General features: G+C 42.5%; 1 protein-coding gene across 4 annotated transcripts; it reads left to right on the forward strand.

Moving 5' to 3' along the window:
• The first annotated feature begins 852 nt into the window (after positions 1-852).
• Positions 853-18,982, forward strand: med25 (mediator complex subunit 25). 4 transcript variants are annotated; one of them, XM_075453685.1, is made up of 20 exons: positions 853-986; positions 2,095-2,229; positions 2,323-2,368; positions 2,931-3,055; positions 3,169-3,267; positions 3,604-3,724; positions 3,868-4,024; positions 6,615-6,739; positions 6,887-6,962; positions 7,266-7,510; positions 9,244-9,345; positions 11,714-11,799; positions 11,893-11,950; positions 12,068-12,175; positions 12,725-12,901; positions 15,683-15,793; positions 15,996-16,067; positions 16,799-16,969; positions 17,112-17,232; positions 18,451-18,982. In XM_075453685.1, exons 2-20 carry the CDS (start codon positions 2,105-2,107, stop codon positions 18,552-18,554), a joined length of 2,229 nt encoding a protein of 742 aa, XP_075309800.1. In that variant the 5' UTR covers positions 853-986; positions 2,095-2,104; the 3' UTR covers positions 18,555-18,982. The 4 variants fall into 4 exon arrangements, with proteins under 4 accessions (XP_075309800.1, XP_075309801.1, XP_075309802.1 ...); XM_075453686.1 differs by having other exon boundaries at positions 11,717-11,799; XM_075453687.1 differs by lacking the exon at positions 15,996-16,067.
• Positions 18,983-20,587: the final 1,605 nt, after the last annotated feature.

The following is a 20,587-nucleotide window of genomic DNA, read 5'->3' on the forward strand; positions in this document are numbered from 1 at the left end:
TCTCTCAGATTCCTGGCTTGACTTTTGTTTGAAAATGTGCGCATGCTTTTGTCTCCAGCAGGAGACAGAGCGGCACCCGGTGTGGTCCTCTGCTGCTGTAGCCCATCTTCTTCAAAGATCCACGTGTTGTGCCTTCAGACATGGTAATATTTTATAAGGTACACCCTTATGTCAAAATTTGATTGATTGCTTGCAATGCAATGAATCAAATTTTTGACAGGTGACTTCTAGTTGACCTAGTATGTTAAGTAGTGTAGAGGGGAGGGGTTAGGGGAGGTTGTGTCTAAGTTAGTTGGGTATTTTCAGAATAGAAAAAATAAATGACACGAGGGTAGCCGCCCCTCTAATGAGGATGTTCTGTGAGTAGCCACTGTCCTATTCATATGATGAGGTAGGGGGTTGGACAATCGATAATGGCTATAAAAGTCTCAAAAAGGTCTCGTGGAGAGGGTTAGAGGGGGGTTACATCTAAGTTAGTTGATTAGGAGGGGGTTGCAGCTACGGCAGTTGGGGAAATATATAATTGATGAATGTATAAATGAAAGAATGGTTAATTTCAGAATAGAAAAAGTGTTTTACTTCATGAGCACCAAGTGTGAATGGTAAGGCTGGAGAGACAGAAACAATCAAACAGTTGAAAAAAATAAATTACTTCCTAAAACATGTTTCTTTTATAATTCAGCTTTCTTTTATCTTCATCGTGTGTGTTTATCAGCTTCGACTTTTGTAATGTTTGATTAAATCTTTGTGGCAGGCATGGACTGTCTGGTGGCAGCACTGCGCCCTGAGTCGTCATGTCTGCACATTAAAAGCGAAGAAGAAGAAGAAGAATTTCACATTAGTGGGCGGGTCGTTACGTCATTTCCCTTAAACATAGAACAAATGCATATTATGCTATGCAGCCTTTTCAGTTTTCATTGGAATTGATTTTACGTTACATTTAGGTTTAAAAGATACAACGCTAGCTGGCTGACGTACGCTATCAGGTCAGTCCACAGCTATTTCCAGCATGGTGGTAGAGCAAAGCTGTTTGAACGGTGTTAGCTTAAATCACTCTGATATATTTCACAGAAGCTAATGCTAACTATAAAGCTCTGTTCAGTTTGGCTGTTGTTGTTTTGACTTTTGCTGTCTTTCATTTGCATTTTACTTAAGCGCGTAACTGAAATAAAATAGTAATATTCATCATGGGTTAAGCAGTGCAAAGTAACTCTGTCTGGGTAACTTTCCAGGGACCCAACCTAACAAACAGCAGTTTGATCAATGCACGCCTTCAATAAACCGTTAGCCAATCTGCCGCTGGATTAGATTAAGACCATGGAAATAAGCGGTGACAAAACTGAACAGGTTGAACTTTACTTCAAGTATAAAGCTTGTCGGCTCACATCTGCTTTCTGCTTTCTGAGTATCGTTACTTCCGAGTTTTGCTGTAAGATGGTCATGAAATCATTATTCGGTTTTGGGTTGTTTAAAGTTTAAATGATGCAGGAAGTCTGGCTTGTTTGTGTGCCAGTTTATGTCTAATTAAGGAACCTAGCTTTGGTGTCTTTAACCAAAGGACATGGGAAGTTTCTGATTCCCTCTTCTCATTAGTACCTCATTAGTTCTCCAGGGTTAGAGGTCTTTTTTGGATGATTTCTCATTCATATATTTAGTCCAAAACTTATACCTAACTGCTTGTTTGTTTATCTATCAAGACACTGTACAAAGAACCAATTTTAAATTCAATCTTTAGGTATTTGTTGCAATTTTTATTAATTTGATCCCATTTCTTTAGTGGCATCTACAAGGAATGCAGAAGATAACAGTTTGACAGACAAAAAATTAGTACTTTTGCACCAACATGGTGATTAGTACATCTTGGCATTGTAGAGTAGTGTTTAGAGTGTTCTTAGATGGAATTGAATTGGAAACTGGATATGTGGAGGGCAAAATAAGCAACATCCTACAGCAGATTAACAGTATCTGAAAGAGACGAGCTAAACAAATAGGAATACATCTAGTAAGGACCTGAGACAGGATCTAAAGGAATGTTTACAGCATTTCTGCAAAACTTGCATGTAAATGGAAGTTCTCCTCCTTCCTCAAATCCAGATTGTCGCACATGGAGCCCTCCAGTAAACCTGGCTCCAACCAGGTGGCTGATGTGGTATTTGTCATCGAAGGAACGGCAAACCTTGGACCATACTTTGAATCTCTAAGGAAAAACTATATACTTCCAGCTATAGAGTAAGTACTCAGTGAGTAAATACTCTCTGTTTACTATTTTATTCCTTTCTGTTGTCATGAGTTAATACTTTCATTTTGTCATACCTACCATAGATATTTCAACGGAGGGCCCCCAGCAGAAACAGATTTTGGTGGTGATGTTAGTGTCTTATACTTGTTTTACATATTCCAGTTAAAGCGATACAATGTAACTTCTCAAAAAGCCCACTCTGGAGCTCCCCCTACAGGCTTGGAGGTAATGTACGGTTACACTGTCGTAAATACAACACCCTTTCACTTTCACTTTTGTTGACGAACCGGCGAGGAGTTAGAAGGTGCAAGCAATGTCGACCAAGAAGGTAAGAGTAATCAAATGTACCTGGGAGCGTGAGAGGGGTCTATTTGTTTTTGCGGTAGGTGTGCCAGAAAGCAAGTCGAAGTACTTCCGCTCAGCTCCCTGGCCGCTACCGGGCCGCTCCAGCAAAGTTACATAGCGCAGTTTTTCCAACTCAGACCCCCGAAGGGCATAGGAGACAGGCCAATCGTAATATTAAAACTCATTCTAGCCACACAAATTTTTTCAAGCTGTTATTTTAAGGTAGAAATGTTACATAGTATTGCTTTAACATTGTCAGCATTTTTATTATTCCATATGTACGATTTTTAATATTCCAAAGGAATTTTGCTGACAAAACTATCCCCGTGCTCTTTGTTTTTTGTAGTATGGAGGAACGCAGTATGGTCTTGTGGTGTTCAACACAGTGGACTGTGCTCCTGAGTCATATGTGCAGTGTCACGCACCGACGAGCTCTGCCTTTGAGTTTGTCTCGTGGATCGACAGTATCCAGTAAGTTGTTGTTGAGTTGTTATTACAAAGTTTATGCTCATCTTGTCTAATATTTTCCTTTATTTAGCAGAAATAGTTTGATAATGATGCGTTTTGCATGTGTTTTTGCACAGATTTATGGGAGGCGGAGCAGAGAGCTGCAGTCTGATCGCAGAGGGACTTTCTGTGGCCTTGCAGCTTTTTGATGACTTTAAAAAGATGAGAGAGCAAATGTAAATCATTGTCTTTGTTTTCATATCGATTACCAAATTTTTCTGATATACAAAGTTCTTGGATTGTTTTTTCTTAGTTCAGCCAAACTAGAAGTCGATATTAAACATCTGACAGACCGTGAGATGTTCCACTTTTTGACAGAAATAAAAACTTTGGCTTTAGTGAGTTGTAAATACTACAAATAAGTGATGACAACCATCAGCTCCTCTACGACCCACTAGAAGCAGCCTAGGGTAAAGTTTAGCTTGAAAATTGTTAATACAGTGTTTTGTTGGAGTATACTCGGTGGTGATGAAAATGTCAGTTCCTGTCTTTCTGTCCATGTGCCGTTGCAGAGGTCAAACCCACAAGGTGTGTGTGCTGCTTTGTAACTCCCCTCCGTACCTGCTCCCTGCTGTGGAGAGCGTCAGTTACACCGGCTGCACAGCAGACAACTTAGTCAAAATCATCAGAGATGTGAGTACAAATGACTTTGTCTCTGTTGGGTTCTTGAATCACAGATATGTATTTTTCATTTAAGTGTGTAGTTTATGTACAAAGTTGCATTTTAAATTTTAAAGAGGAAGCTGATGATGTCTTAATTGAATGTATTTCTGTAGAGAGGAATTCACTTCTCTGTGGTGGCTCCTCGGAAGTTGCCGGCTCTAAGGGCTTTGTTTGAGCGGGCGTCTCCGGTCGGAGGGGCAGTCGAACCCGTTCCTGACTACAGTCAGGATCCCTTCCACATGGTTCTTGTCAGAGGCATCTCGCTACCTGGTGAGAGAAACCCTTTAAGATGTATTTTGTGTGTAAGAGGCGGGTCAGTCTGACTTGTCTATTCAATTAATTTCAACACTCAAATGGCACACAAGGCTCTCGTATGATTATTGTCTGTGTTTAATATATTCTTTATGAAGGAGTTTCACTATGATGAGGCCTTCTCTCAGTCAATAAGCCCTTGACACATTGAGCAAATGTAAATTTTAAAGCTATTAAACAAATGGGACAAATTTTGTGACTAGTTGATGAGCACAACTGAACAGCTGTGTGTGACTTATTGTTTTTTTTAAGCTGATGACTTATCATGTGTGCCTGCTGGTAAGAGTTGCTCCATTTTCATTTCTATCAACACTCCAAGGCGCCTCACCTGCCATTCTTAACGTGCTGTGTGGAACGCACAGCGGTTTCCACAGCTTGTCCACAGCTTATAGACAAATGTTCCCCCACGCCCCCTCCATCGCATTTCCAGTTGTGAGAGTGCAAAGCCGCCTGCTGTGTAAAGCAAAGAGTACATATCAGACTGTCCACACTTTCTCCTTTTAAATCTCTGTTTGTGTGTGAAAATGGCTTTAAAGAGATGCTGCTGTCTCTGTATACACCACAGCTGTCAACCATAGTGCAGAAGCTATTTTTGATTATAATCTTTATAAACAATGTGATATCTATTATGCTATCTCTTACAGCTACAGTACTTATCTTATTTTGGTTAGGATTACGTGGTTATGGAACAGAAAAAAAAGTCATGAAGCACAAGGCAATTTGTATTTTGTAAAGTGCTATTTGAAGACATTTTTATTTACTTCCTGTGTGAAGACAGGCAGGCATACGCTCTGTAAGACGTGCAGAGGCTCTGTGAGACGTGCAGAGGCTCTGTGAGATGGGCGGAGGCTCTGTAAGACAGGCATACGCTCTGTAAGATGTCCAGAGGCTCTGTGAGGCGGGCGGAGGCTCTGTGAAACGGGCGGAGGCTCTGTAAGACAGGCATACGCTCTGTAAGATGTCCAGAGGCTCTGTGAGGCGGGCGGAGGCTCTGTGAAACGGGCGGAGGCTCTGTAAGACAGGCATACGCTCTGTAAGATGTCCAGAGGCTCTGTGAGGCGGGCGGAGGCTCTGTGAAACGGGCGGAGGCTCTGTAAGACAGGCATACGCTCTGTAAGACGTCCAGAGGCTCTGTGAGACGGGCGGAGGCTCTGTGAGACGGGCGGAGGCTCTATGAGACAGGTAGAGGCTCTGTGAGACAGGTAGAGGCTCTGTGAGACAGGTAGAGGCTCTCTGAGACAAATAGAGGTTCTGTGAGACAGGCGGAGGCTCTGTGAGACAGATAGAGGCTCTGTGAGACGGGCGGAGGCTCTGTGAGACGGGCGGAGGCTCTATGAGACAGGTAGAGGCTCTGTGAGACAGGCGAAGGCTCTGTGAGACAGGTAGAGGCTCTCTGAGACAAATAGAGGTTCTGTGAGACAGGCGGAGGCTCTGTGAGACAGGCGGAGGCTCTGTGAGACAGATAGAGGCTCTGTGAGACAGGTAGAGGCTCTCTGAGACAGATAGAGGTTCTATGAGACGGGCGGAGGCTCTATGAGACAGGTAGAGGCTCTGTGAGACGGGCGGAGGCTCTATGAGACAGGTAGAGGCTCTGTGAGACGGGCGGAGGCTCTGTGAGACAGGCGGAGGCTCTATGAGACAGATAGAGGTTCTGTGAGACGGGCGGAGGCTCTATGAGACAGGTAGAGGCTCTGTGAGACAGGCGGAGGCTCTGTGAGACAGGCGGAGGCTCTGTGAGACAGGTAGAGGCTCTGTGAGACAGGTAGAGGCTCTCTGAGACAGATAGAGGTTCTATGAGACGGGCGGAGGCTCTATGAGACAGGTAGAGGCTCTATGAGACAGGTAGAGGCTCTGTGAGACGGGCGGAGGCTCTGTGAGACAGGCGGAGGCTCTATGAGACAGATAGAGGTTCTGTGAGACGGGCGGAGGCTCTATGAGACAGGTAGAGGCTCTGTGAGACAGGCGGAGGCTCTGTGAGACAGGCGGAGGCTCTATGAGACGGGCGGAGGCTCTGTTAGACAGGTGGAGGCTCTGTGAGACCGGTAGAGGCTTTTGGAATAATCACACAGTGGTATTTCTATGCATTATCTGTAGAGACGTGCTGAATAGTGTAGTTTTGTGGATTATCAGTCATGGCAGCTTCTTTTAAGCTTCTTATCTCCAGACACACTTTGCATGGGATGTTACACAGTTTTGGGTTTCTTGGTACTGCTAATGACGACACTAAGACTTGCACTAATGTAGTTTATTTCTTGACTGTGAGTTTTATTGCTTGAGATTTACATTGTGCTCCAGCTGTTTTATTGATTTCTTTTCTTTTTTTTAATCTTCATTTTGGACACTTTCAGTTGGAGATGTCTTGACTTATATGGTTATTGTTGACTTTCATATGTTCATAAACAGTTCTGTTATCCTTTAATTTTCAGATGTTTTAGCACACTAAGATAAAGAGAGAGCTGTTATTAAAGGTCACTCCCACATAGATGTGACAGATATGCAAGCATCCTTCAGTTTTTACAGAAAAGCTTTTTCTTCTGTCTGTCTTTAGTTTCCTCAGGCGGAGGACCCGGGCCACTCAAACCTGTACTCCCTCCTCAGCCGCTGCCTGGCAGCCATCCTGTTGTTGGCACTTCGCAGGCCCTTCCACCCATTAACCCAAACCACCCTTATCAGGTAATGGGCAAGCAGCCACCAACATAAGACTCCCTGGAGGCTAATTCCCGCCACCGGCTTTTGGCTCCGTTTCAACACGTTGTGTTCATGTTCCTTCTGTAAAACGTTTAACCCAGCATTGTCTTCCTTTAATCTGCTTACTGTCAGAATCCGGCCCCCATGACTCCTGCTCATCTGGCGGCACAGATGGTCATGGACGAAGCCAAGAACCAGAAGAATCGCTGTAAGTTAACAGTAGGCTGTTGGCCTTTGAGGAAAACTTATTTTTGCCAAGTTTTAACTACAATTCTGCTTGTGTTTTCAGAATCTGTGTGATAATTTCTTGGTGTTTAATAATAAAACTAATACAATTTTACAGCCCTTACTGAGCTTTCTACACTAGCAGAGCCTTGAATGCAGCCAAAATTAGGTGTAAATTGGTCTTTGTGTTAATAAAGATAAAAACAATTGTTGTTTGCTTTGTGCCTGTTATAGTTTTGTCACACTCCTCACAACAAATTGGTTTGTTTCTCTGTCCTTCTCCTAGTCCCAGGGATGGTCAGCCAAGGTCCTCAGTTCACCCCTCAGCCAGCCATCCCATCAGTCCCCGGAATGAAGCCCAGTCAGCCCAACATGTCAACAGTAACCACAGCAAACCAGCCAATGATACAGCAACAAGTTCCTACCAATCCGCAGCAGCCAGTCCCACCCACAGGACAGCCAGCACCCAATCAGCAACCCCAGGCTCAGCCTCAGCAGCAGCCCACGGTGCCCTCAGTCCAGCCCAACATGGTAAGCTATGCTGTGATGATCAAAATGAACAAATATCTCACCAATACGCTTCAAATAAGTTTCAGCTCTTGTTTTTACTACAGGGAGGGGGGTCTCTGCTGACCCACATGGCGTAATATTTTGTTGGACCACTTTTAGCTCTATGATTCACATTCGCCATGGCGTCATGTTTGATAAGCTTTTTCCGACATATATTCCTGTCCAGAGTTGCATTAGTTTCTCACTTGTGCTGATGATGAGAGGGTTGGACCGCTGCATAATCTTTCCCAGCACATCCCAAAGATTCTGTCCATGTGCTCCCTGAACCTCTTATAATTTCAGCCCAATGTAGCCCTGCATTGTTATGTTGAAACATACCTGTTCATCTGCTGGTGAAAGAAACTGGTTATCAAGTATCGTGTTGTAGTGAGCTGACCCACCTTTTTGGGCTCCTGACATTGCTACACCTGACCAACTCAAGCAACCCCATATCATTTGATTATTTGCATCCAGGTGATTTGGTTTTGGCCGCGCGGTGTATGTTGAGCCGAGGATCCTGGTAACGCTGAGATGCACACAAACACTCGTGCTCGATGTTGTTTCTCCATGAACAACTACAGACACATTGATTATGCTGAGAGGTGTTGCTCATATCAGTCCTGCAACCCCTCCAACATCTTTGATCGTCCTCTTAAGAACTTAAGAAAACTAATTTTATAGATGTGGACATGTGCCGTGACAATGAGCTCTGATCCGATGAACACATGAGATGAATTCACTCAGTAATGATGCTGATTTGCACTAAGCATCCCACCATGCATTTTAGCCTCAATAATGAGAGTTTTTGAGGACAGTGATACTCTCCTTGTTGAGCAGTTGGATGAAGGATTTGTGGCAGTTTGAGGGTGTTAATGGCTTAATTCAGATGTTATAACCAAACTGAAACAAGGCCAGAACACATTCACACTTTCTGTTGTTTTTTTTTATGTGCAAAAGAAAAGAAAGAAAAAAAGGAAATAAAGAAAGTGAGTCACTTCCAAGATTTGCTGATGTTGCATTCTTCCATCATAAGAACTCAGGTTAATTAGTATGAAAGGGACACTTTTAGATGAAGTAAACACTTCCTTGTGTGGACTTTTTATTAGCTGTCAGTTTCCTACATGGAAGAATCAGAGCCTCCTTTAGAATTTTCTATCAGTCTGATAAATCTTTTAAGTGCTTGCTATTTTTGGACCAGCCTTTCCACACAGACTTGCACTCTGTTTTGATAATAAATGAATAAATTATTATAACGATAACCTGTCCCTGTTGTAGCTACAGTTTTCCTGTAGACCACAAAGGGGCAAAATAGTTTCTTTGCCTGTTTTGTGTAAATAAACTAGTGTGTATTTCCACCACATGTTGTGAAAACTACTCTGCAGGTTTTGTCTTCTCCTTGTGCTGAGAATAACGGATGTTAGATAAGTATTTTAAGATTTAATGCTGGTGTATCTGGGTTGGATGCGTGTAAATACAGCTCCGACTCTTTTGGACAGACACGGGTTGAACATGGCTACAGCACGGTTTCTGTCTCAGATTTTGGAAAGAAAATATTCATTGAAATAGAAACTGTTGATAATGTTCCACTTTATTCACCGTTTCAGTCTTATATTTGTTTGTGTTTTTTCTTTTGAATTAAAAGGTGGATTTTGTTGCAGTCAGAGGAGCTGCTCTGGTTTCAAAATGCACTGACGGGCTTCTTTCTCTCTTTATAGGCTGTAGTCCCTGGAGGTCAAGGCAATGCAAATCCAATTGGACAACCTCAAAGTGTAGCAAATAAGATATTGGCATGGACTGGCGTTCTGGAATGGCAAGAGGTAATGCAAAGAAATGTTATTCTTCAGTTTCTGATTGGATGACAAAAAGAAGGGAAAAAAAAAGACATCCTGTTTTTACAGTTGTGTGCTTTGAAACTAAAGCTATGAAGGAAACGATAATAGAAAGTTTTGCAAGTCCCCCAAACTCTGAGAGTAAAGTCAGTCAAAGAAAACTTTGTGAACCTCGAGATGATGTGCTTCTGACTCGTTTTGGACTACACCAACCTTTGCTATGCACGTTCCTGCACCTGAAACTAACTGCAAACGCCTTTTTGTCAAGAATATAGACAATGCTTGTTCGTTTGTGCAGTTATACAAAGCTACAATCTGCAGCTAATTAGCGTAGCTTTGCAAAGATATCTAAAAACCTAGGAAAACTGCCGAACTGGCTCTCCTTAAAAGGTAACAGAATCTGCATCATGGTGAAGGTTGTTGACATGTTAAGTTGATTTAAATCTATGTGGAGGTGTATTATCAGTTTAAAAGGGGGCCAGATGCTTAAAACTGCATTTAGGTTCATCACTAAAGCTGCAAATATATGCAAATGCATTGTTTTTGCCAGATTTCTAATCATGCATATGCATCAATCAACATGATACTGTAGGCACGTGCACAGGCCTGATCTCCTCTCCCATTTTTAGCCACGATGGGATGTTGATAGTGATCATAAAAGCCACATTAAAGACAGTTTGACACTCGTCAATGAAGAAGAGAAAAAAGAAATGGTCTTTATTTAGAGATCTCATCACAAAAAAGGTGCTGAATCTTAAAAGAAAGAAGTAATCCGCTATGTAGGTTGAGCGTAAACGACCCCACGGGGGGGACCGTGCTTCGCTTGCTGAGCTCCGTGGAGGCCTCCGAGACAAACTCTCTAAATATTACTTTTATTTTCAAGGCGTCGTTAAAGAGGCCCTCCACTATGCTCGGCACCCGCCAATACTGTTTTACAGCTACTTCTGTATTTGTTTTAAAGTAATACTTTTATTTACAGATGATTGAGAAAGTTGACGATGACCAACAAAATAATCTCTCTCATACTGAACACGCTCTGAAATGGTCTGAATTATTCGGCTTCCACCTCATACTGACTCCAGCTTTAGATAAGAATGAAGATGGCTTTAGTTGAGCTCATCCCTACTGAAACATAACGGTGGTACGGCTTTATCGCCACCTGTTATTGCTTACTGTACATTATGATTAATTACACATCTTTTCACTCTCCTCCTTTTATTGGCTTGGCACAAGGTCAAATCAATCAAGTGTACAGTTGCATTGCTGAGCCAAGAAAATGGATGTTGATGATATTTATGTGACACTCATGAGGTCTTCATGTGTTTGTGTTTGGTCGCCAAGTTTGGATCAATTCCCTCTATCAATTATAGTGTCGTCCTCCCTCATCTGTTAAGTGGATAGAATAAAGAGTAAGAAACTGTGGATCTACGAGAACGTGCAGTCACAAAGAACCTGACTGAACAAATTGGAGAACAAAATGAGACATTGCTCTTAATCTCCAGCATCCAGCTTTCAGTGCTGGAATTGATTATCCGCTGAAGCAGTTTGTAATGTTGGGAAGAATTACGCTACAGAATCTAAAGCTCATTTGGAGAAAATGGTTGTTGATAATACAAAGGGATGCCAATGCAATTGGCTGGAGTTTACACTGAGCATCGTATTATCGTTATGGTATGTTCTGTAATGGCAGCACATTTCCTGAAGTCTTTTCTGGTCTAAAAGGAGGGGGCAGCTCCACTGTCAGTTCAACAAACGCACTTTTACATCCACCTTTGATTTAAGGCAGATTGGATTGTTTTGTTACTATCTGTCTTTGGCTCCGTTCCTTTCCAGCTTTAGCAAGCACTAGAAATAAATAACCTGTTTGTCAGCAATGCAATAAATCTGTAATTGAGTACAGTAGACCTGACTAATGTGTGATTGATTAATCATTTATCCAGTATTGATGTTCTGAAGATGAGTGCTGGCAATTCTCCCGATGGATTTCTTTATTTATTTCTTTAAATTGCTTGTACTGATTGGGGTCAATCAAAAGGAATGAGCAGGACAAACTGCTTGTCCAAGGCTTAAGTTGAAGTCCCAGATCCTCTTCAGACCACAATGGATTTTTTTAATCATGACTGTAATAAAACTTTAACTGCTGTTTGTAACCCTGCCCCCGACATCAGTGCTTCTCTCTCTGGCCTAAAAGCAAGCGTTTGGGGCTGAAATCAGTGCTTTGGAATTTGAAATGCAAGTTATTCCAAGTTGGGCTCTGACTCTAAACCAGCACTGGAAGCACTTTGGTAGAAAAACGTAAAAGTAATGTTTGAAATTTGTTTCTTCTGGGTGTTCTTTTCACTCTCCATCCCTCCAGAAGCCGAAAGCCTCGTCGATGGATTCAGCCACCAAACTCACGCGTTCTCTGCCATGCCAAGTCCATGTCAACCAAGGAGAGAATCTGTGAGTTGGAAAGGAAGCATTGTCGATCTTATCTGTATGAGCCGTGAACTGTTCAACACGCACACGCTTTTTCATTTTGTCTCTTTTTAACAGCAACACAGACCAGTGGCCACAGAAGCTCATAATGCAGCTGATTCCACAACAGTTACTGGTGAGGTTCTTTTGTTTCAGCTCACTAACTTGTTAAGCTGACTCATTCTTGTTCACGTCAGCCACGTTTTTCTGAATGCTGCGTCACTAAGTCATCTCTTGCCTGCTCTTTCTGTAGACGACCTTAGGGCCCCTCTTCAGAAACTCTCGAATGGTCCAGTTTCTCTTCACCAACAAAGACCTGGAGGCATTGAGAGGCTTGTACCGCATTATGGCCAATGGTTTTGTGAGTTTACGGGCTTCCTCTCAATCTTGTCCATCATTTAGTATAATTCTTTGTTTTCTATAAGTGGAAACTGAGTGCACGTCTCACCTCTGTTCACTAGATGAACTGAACATGAAACCATGTTGTAGTTTTGTGGTAAAGACTCTAGAGGGGGTTCTTGGCCATGCAATTTATTATTTTTAACCTCTAATATATTTTGAATATGATTGCCATCTTGGATAAAAAGCTTGGATTTGCAGAAGGATACCATCATTGTAAAAATTGTGTCAATGTGGTCAATATTAATCAGGAAATACATTGAGAAATGGGGCATGCATTAATAGAATTCAGTCAAATTGAGCTCTGCCTCTTTGGTGAATTCGATTTATGGCCCAACGCGAGCACAGTATGAATTAAGTTAATGCCATTTGCATTCAATTTATAAAACCAATATGTTTGATTGGGCAGAGGAGCTCAGAAGTAGGTTCTGTCCCCAAGCCTGAGGCCATCACTTAATTACAGCCAGGCCCCATGTCAGGGTCCTAATCTGCCCTGTGACCCTCTCTGCAGGCGGGCTGCGTCCACTTCCCCCACACCACTTCACCGTGTGAAGTGCGGGTGCTGATGTTGCTCTATTCTTCCAAGAAGAAAATATTCATGGGCCTCATCCCCAACGATCAGAGTGGATTCGTCAATGGCATCCGGCAAGTCATCACCAACCACAAGCAGGTCCAGCAGCACAGAGCGGTGAGTGGTGACGGGAGCCGATGGGAGCCGATGGGAGGAGAGGAAGGCTTCGGTGTGGGCATTACAGAAGTGCGTCAGCACATTGAGCAGCTTTGCTTCAGGCGTTAAGTTGCTTTGTTATTGACCATTTTTCAAGCCAACATCTATATTGCAGCCAATTTGTTTAAGGCTAATCGGGCTACATTAGCTGGGAGCCAGAAGCCTGCTGATGTGATGCAAACCTTCCTTAGATCATTTTATTTCTGTTTATCAGTTTAAAACGATTATCAAACGATTAGCATGAAAGCAACTTGTCTTCTTTCACTGCATAATGCAGATAACTTTAGACGTTCACACTTGTTGCTCCGCCGTCTTCGCAGACGCTTATTTTGAGAAGTGTAAAGTTGTGAAATTCAGCTTTGAGTGTCGGATAAACATTAATTTCGCAGGATGTCAAGATGTTAATTTTATGTGAAGTAGTGGTGTTTCACAGTTTTAAAGGACAGGATCAAGCCCCTCATTTTAGTAAAGGTAGACCTGTTCTTGTTACAGGTTAAAAGCTCTGCTGCCTTGATCACATAACATGAAAACGTAACTTTCTATCTCTGCTCATCTTCAACCCCACAGACAGGTTTTTTTTTTTTAAATGAATTCTGTGTCTTTTCCACCACACAAATGAACTCCCACTTATTTCCCTCAGGGAGGACAGGTGCTGTACGACCGTTAAACCGTGCAGCATCCAGCCGGAGAAGCAGCATGTTTCTCCTGAAAAAGAAAGCTTGTTGTCAAGTTTACATGAGTTTGATTACGCTTCTCTTCATACTCTGCGCTCATCAGCAACGTTAGCGCTTGTTTACTCATCCTGCTAATTTCGTGTCTTCGTGAGAGCACATCAGCCCTATATGCGACTCATAAGCCATGTTTGACTGCGCATGAGGGCATTTAGAGAAGGAAGAAGACATGAAATTCTAATTTCTTTTCTGCCTCTTGTGTATTATCACATATTCAGCGCTGCATTGCAAATAAAGAAGTGCTACAGCAATCTTAACATAATTAAAATTGCAATTTGGACCATTAGTTAAGACTTCGCTCTGCAAAGTGGCATTCTGCAGGAACACGATCTCAACTCGTCCCTTTTACAACAAGTCAGAAATGAACATTGTTCCCTTCAAAGTGATCCAAGGTGGTACAGGTAACTGTGACGAAGACAGGAGATTCAGCACAGACACAGACCTGAAGCCATGTGTTATGTAGCCACTGCTGTTGGTGCTCAGAGAAGATGGCATGTGTTGGGTCAGTCCTACGCTTATTTGTTCAGATTCAGTGAGACGAACTGAATCTGTTTTGGAGAGGAAACGCCTCATTTCTTCTGATCTTTCCCCCAGTGTGGAAACGTACACTGCAGTAAAACTTGGGAGCAGTTCCCGTCTCGACTGATTTATTTAAAAGTACAACACCGTGCAGATGAAATGCAAAGTAGTTGGTGTATCATCGCAGATTGAAGTGCTGTATTTGTGAATAATACGGTCTTTCTGTTGCCTGGTAAAACAACAACAACAGCAGCTTGCCTTCTTTCTTGTTGCTGAAACTGTTTCTTGTTCAGCTGCGTGTGGATGATGTATGGGACTTTTCCCTTTCCAGATTATGCCGACGGGTTTAGCAATCAAGCTTTGGTTTGTTTTAAACCATGAAATCTGAAAAGGCAAACTCCTCGCCAGGTGGTGTCTGAAGTTGAATCTCACTCGTGCTCTGAGATTGTTTTCACTTTCAAGCTGCTCTCTCACCAACAAAGTGGAAATGCAGGCTCACACTTTCAGCATTGTTCACACAGTAAACTTAATTTTCATATAGCAAATATGTGTACTGTGAATATAGATTATAGATGCAGACACTCTATCAAAATGGCCAACTGTCAGCCTTAAATGTGTATTCTTACATTTAGCATAGACAGAAATAATATGTATGTTTCATTTTATTTAATTTGACTGTCACCAACATTTTAAACCTTAAAGCTGCAGTCTGCAACTCTTTTTCAAGCATAATGCCTGGAACTGTCCGGGGATTCTGAAAGTAGTACATTAAATACCCCAATACAAAAAAAAATGAGTTCTCTAGGTCCCCTATATGTCCCGCTAGGTCCCTCCAAAGCCAGCAGGTTTGTTCACAAAATTGCAGACCGGACCGGTAAAAGGTAACCAATCAGGTTTACGAGCTGGGCTCTGCTGCCTGTCAATCACCGATTGTGCACGCGCGATACAAGGTAGGCTCGTCCCCACGCTTATTTATCTGGACTATTGAACTTCATTACGGGCTAGTCTACTTACTGTGTCTTCCATGATCGCAAATGACAGGTGAGTTGATGAATGAGGAGTCGTGTAGGCGCATCTGGCGTGCACGTCTACGTGCACGAGTTCTCATGTGTTTTGATGGGGCGGGACAGGAAGTTGAATAACTTTTTATTTTTCGGTTAAAAAATAAGCATTTCTTGCATTTTGCGACTACGGAGGTCACCGTTTTCAACTTCAAGCGTTCTGATAGATCATGTAAACTCTTAAAATGCCAAAAATTAGGACTTTACGTAAGACAACAACAAATCCTGCAGACTGCAGCTTTAAACTAGCGTGCGTTTAGGATCTGACTTTTTTTAAAAACATTTTTTGAATGTACACAGCATCTTTTTCCACCTTTTATTGCTGTAATTCAGATAAAGCAGAGCATATGAACTCATAGATGGGATACTGTGTTAGAAAGAAAAATATACCTATAATTACTGATTTCTTCTTCCTTTTGCTTGTGCAACAGTTGGGTGGAGCGGGAGCTCCAATGCAGCCTGGTCAAGTTCCCCCCAATCAGAACTTTCTCAACAGGCCTCCCGGTCCTATTCCTGTTTCCCATGGTAACGTCCAACAGCAGGTAAATAAACCCGCTCCGCGTTTGCATGTCGTTTGCGTGTCTTTCCACATCTCGCTCTGCCTGTTGTTGGCACCTTGGGCGGCCTATGTGCCTGCTGACTTCCGCATGCCTCACGGTAACTCTTTCCTCCACTGTCATCTCTTTGTTTGCCCCCCCCCCCCCCCCCCCCCACCCTCTTCTCTCTTATCTGTTCTGCATCCAGTCTGTGGTGGTGGGTATGCCCCCTGTTAGTCAGGTCTCCATTATGGAGGAGCAGCAGAGGCAGAACAACATGGTGAGAATCAAATAAGCTCTTAATATACAAGCAACATGTGTTCAAGGATTCCATGAAGACTTGTGCTTATTTACTTATTTTACTGTTATTATTTTGGATTATGCTAAAACCATTCTCATTGTTCTCAGATTAAGCAGGCATCCTTTTATTTCTCACAGTGAATGCTGTGTTAAGGTGAACATAAAAAGTCAGACTTGCAGTACCTCACATCTCATGGCTGAGCGTCAGGCCGCAGGGCGTCGGTTTCCTCAACGCATGTCTCTCGAATGTGCCTGATGCAGCACTTCCTTTTAACAAACTACATATTCAATTAATTACATGCATGTGCAAGTTTATATATTTTATGGGATGGGAACTTGAGTATATGATGAAGCTTGTCAGAAGGTGTGATGTCGCTTATTATTGTCATGAATTGCTTCAAAATGGTAAGCGCCAATTTTATTTGTAGTTCAATTAATTTGTTAATGTTGAGGTCACCTCCAATGTGGAAAAGCTGATAACTTTCCACCAAAATCTTTTTTACTTAAAGATAGATTTTTAAAGTACATTTCCTACCATTTCTTTCCGTTCTTGTTTGTTGGTGGTTTAAAGGTTCTCTTTATTTCAGCTTAGACCAGGTGGGTGTGCTCAGCTGATCTAAGGAAACTTTTCTCTTTGTAGACTTAAAGTTTACTCACTGTGACTGCTGTGATATCAAAGATGTGACTATAAACTGCGTGGCATTCCCTCAGATGGCAATGAGAGCGACTGGACCAACCAATCAACAACCAGCAGTCAGTGGAGCTCCACCCAACCAGGTTGCACAGAGCGGGCAAGCCCAGCCTCAGGGTCCCATACTGCGCCTCTCAAACCCAGGAGCCAATCCACAGCTTCGCAGTCTTCTTCTCAGCCAACAGCAGCCAGTAAGAGTTCAACAAATGGCTCTTTGAATCAACTGGCTCATCGTAAATGTCTGACAGTCTGTCAGGTAAACGTAACAACTCCTCCAGAAGCCTGAGACTTTGCAGAAATTCATGTCCCTGTTCTGTCTCGGTGTCCTTGCAGCAGAGCGGGGTGTCTCACATGCCAGGAATGATGTCTCACCAAGGTTTAGGACAGCAGTTGGTCCACCCGACACCAGGAGGGGGGGCTCAAATGCAAGGCCAGTGGAGGCAACCCTTGCCAGGTCAGAAAACATCCTATACGGAGTCGGAGAGAGTCGGAAGTATTTGATTCAGCTGGACATCAAAATGTATTTTATCTGTCTGTTGCTGTACATCTAGAATAAGAAATCAAAAGGTCACATTTCTCAAACTGGACCCTTTTTTTTTGTTTGTTTTTGTTCCGCTAAACATCGGAAGCATGTTGAAAGACGGAGAGATCCTTTGTTTTAGATGTTTTGTTCAAGTTCCTCTCTCTGCGTGTGAGATTTCACAGCACAGCAGACTCTTCTGTTAGAGTTTAAAGCCATCGAATGCAGCCATCTGTATCCAATATAAATATATTTTTAGATATTTGTTTGAGTTGGAATCTACTTTGCACATTGTCCAAATGTCCCGTTTTCTGTGCATGTTGACTAAAAAAGTCTGCAGATGTTCTGGTTTGTTTACATATTGATTTAAAAATCCCAGATTGAGATCTTTTCAGTAGCTGGGTTGGTTGCTCTTTATGGTTTGAAAATGGGATTTATTTGGCATCCTCCAAAGTTTCCCCAGTCTAAAATCTGATCAGTGGCTTTTATCCAAGCATTGAGTTGGACTGCTTCAACTCACACAGCAGCCAGAGTTCTGATGTGAAGCAGTTCTAAAGTTCCTCCACTGACTACCTGTTCAACACAGAACCACCTTTAAAATCCTGTGAGTCACTTAATGATTTGGTCCCCCTGTACATCTCTGACCTGCTTGACTTGAGTAAACCGCAATCAGGGCTCTCAAGTCATCGGATGCAGGTCTTTTAGTTGTTTTCAGAATCTATGATCACCTGAGGATCAGTGCAACTGTGTCTACACTCAAAGTGCTAGAAGTAACTGTTTTCTTGTGTAAGTTTGCTGTGTGAGTGTGTGTGGGTCTATCCTGCCTCATGTAATGTAATTAGATGTGCTATTTTAAGCAGAACATGTGAATAGGGCCTAACACCTATCCCCAGTAGAGAGGCTGCTGTAGCTGCAAAATTGCTCATTTTCAGTCAGGTTGGATTTTACTTGGGGGGGGGGGAAGAGCAGAAATCCATACAGTTCAATAGGAGACTTAAAAATTCTGAATTTGTTTTAGTGCGCCGTGTAATTATTTAAAATCTCCATATCTGGAGGTGAAGTGCTGCACGTTGCCCTCTTTATGAGGAGAAACAAATCCCGATTTTTAACTTCTGAGAAAGTTTGAAGAACCTTTCGTCCTTCTCTGTGCAGGTCAGATGCTGATGCCTGGAGGTCAGAGAGGAGCTGTGCCCCAGCCTGGCATGCCTCAAGTCTCCAGTGTGATGGAGGATGAAATCATCATGGATCTTATCTGATCCAGCGTTATGGACTCAGGAACCTTCTTCCAGCTCGGACATACACATCTGCTGTTTCTCTTTTGCTACAAATGTTCAACATAATTAAGAAACTAATCATGAGTAGTTTCTTTTTCTTTTTTTTTTTTTCTTTTCTTTTAAACGGGACTGAGCAGCTGAAGTTAATTAGGGGCAGACAATGCAAGCATTAGTTTTTCATGTAAATGGTCAAACCGTGGGCTTGCTCATCCCTCATGCTCCACACTGGATTGAGCCTGTGGTAAGAGTCAGTTCTACTCCTCCTCTATAAGTTTCACATTTTATCACTGACTGAAAGTGCTTTTTTTTTTTTTTTTTTAAATATAGATTTACCTTTTCCTATCGTTTATTTTTTTTTAGTTATTCATCAAATTTTATGAGAATAAAATAAACTCAAGGAGTGCAGATGATTGAAGAAGTGGTTTATCGCACAGGGATGTTGTGCTGATATTGATCAGCCAAAGTTTTCACAGCCTTTGTTACTGCAGCGAGAGAGACACTGAAATAGACACAGTAATAGATAGTTCAGTGTCTTTTCCTGCCAAATAGTGTCACAGTGTTAATTTTAACTACTCCAATATGTCATGGAACCATAGAGGGCCTCCCTGTGCCAAGTAGTCCTACCAGATGGTATCAGTTGGCCATGTTTCCATTGGCATAAACTACAATCAGGCTGGCTGCATGTGCGCATGGCACCGACTCCATATATGTGCTCTCAGACTGCTTTGACAACTCGCCCTCACATGTAAGCATGATGCATTCGGTTTCAATCTCTCACACCGGCATGTACCTGATGGAGACCCGGCTGCTGGAGCTGCAGAGCAGGCGGAGGGAAAAGCACGTGAACTTTCACCAAGCGCTCACGACGTGTTCGCATTTCTCGGACTTGGACACACTGTGTACACATGCACACTCACCAACAGGAAGTGATGTCAGACCCTGTCACCTGGGAGACGGAGATGGTTGCTAAGATACCGTGACAGTGGGTTCTTGTTTCTGAGCTTTTTGCTCAGCCCTGCTTTCGCATGGACTCACACAGATAGACACTAGTCCCTCAGTGGCTGGTGTTCATCCCTCCCATTCCTTAATCACTGGCCGGCCCTCGGAGCCCAGCTTAGCCTCTCTTTAGCTTCCTCTCCCTCTCTCACTCTCCCCATCTCCATCTATCAGCCTCTATCTCACTTGCGAGCTATTAGCGCCTGCCTGAGCTCATAAGTTTTTCAGTATCTCTTTTATTAAAGGCAAAAATGTCCATATAATGAACAACGGAGGTAAATAAAATGGGGACTAAGTTGACCTCCAATCATGACCGTCATTTGGTGCACATCAAATTGACTAATTCAAAGGAATCAAGTCAAAGAAAATACATTCCCTTGTTTTATCTTCATACTTTAAAGCCTCATTACATCTGGCTCTGGTTGGTTTCATTATGCTCGCGCACGGTTACTGACATGGTCATTATGTCATCATGGTGGAAAGGTAGATGGGAATAGTTTGACATTTTTGTGCAGAGTAAGTTTTGGTAAATGCACCCCAGAATAAATAAACTGGTTCTATTAAATAAACATGATGCAATAAGGCTTTAAGTGCCTTGCTGCATAAATTCACATTAAAGAAGTAATGAGATTTTCCTTAAACTGGTAAAAATCCTTAATGTAATAAAATACAAAGTTCTGCACTATATCAGGAAATATTCAGACGCCTTCAACTCTTTTACATTGCGGCCACATGCTAGTGTTGTTTGAGTACATTTCCCCCCTGATAAATCTCCTCTTTGTATTCCTTAATGACAAGCAAAAGTACACTTCTGAAATGTGAGGAATTTATTCTAAACAAAAAGCTGAAACATCACATTGACATGAGCATTCAGAGCCTTTACTCAGGGCTTAGTTGAGGCACCTGTGGCAGTGATTACAGCCTCGTGTCTTCTTGGGTATGACACGTACATGGATCTGGGGATTTTCTGCCATTTTTCTCTGCAGATCCTTTCAAGCTCAGTTAGGTTGGATGGTGAC

Source organism: Odontesthes bonariensis, chromosome 21, assembly GCF_027942865.1.
Source record: "Odontesthes bonariensis isolate fOdoBon6 chromosome 21, fOdoBon6.hap1, whole genome shotgun sequence".
Classification (NCBI taxonomy): Eukaryota; Metazoa; Chordata; class Actinopteri; order Atheriniformes; family Atherinopsidae; genus Odontesthes; species Odontesthes bonariensis.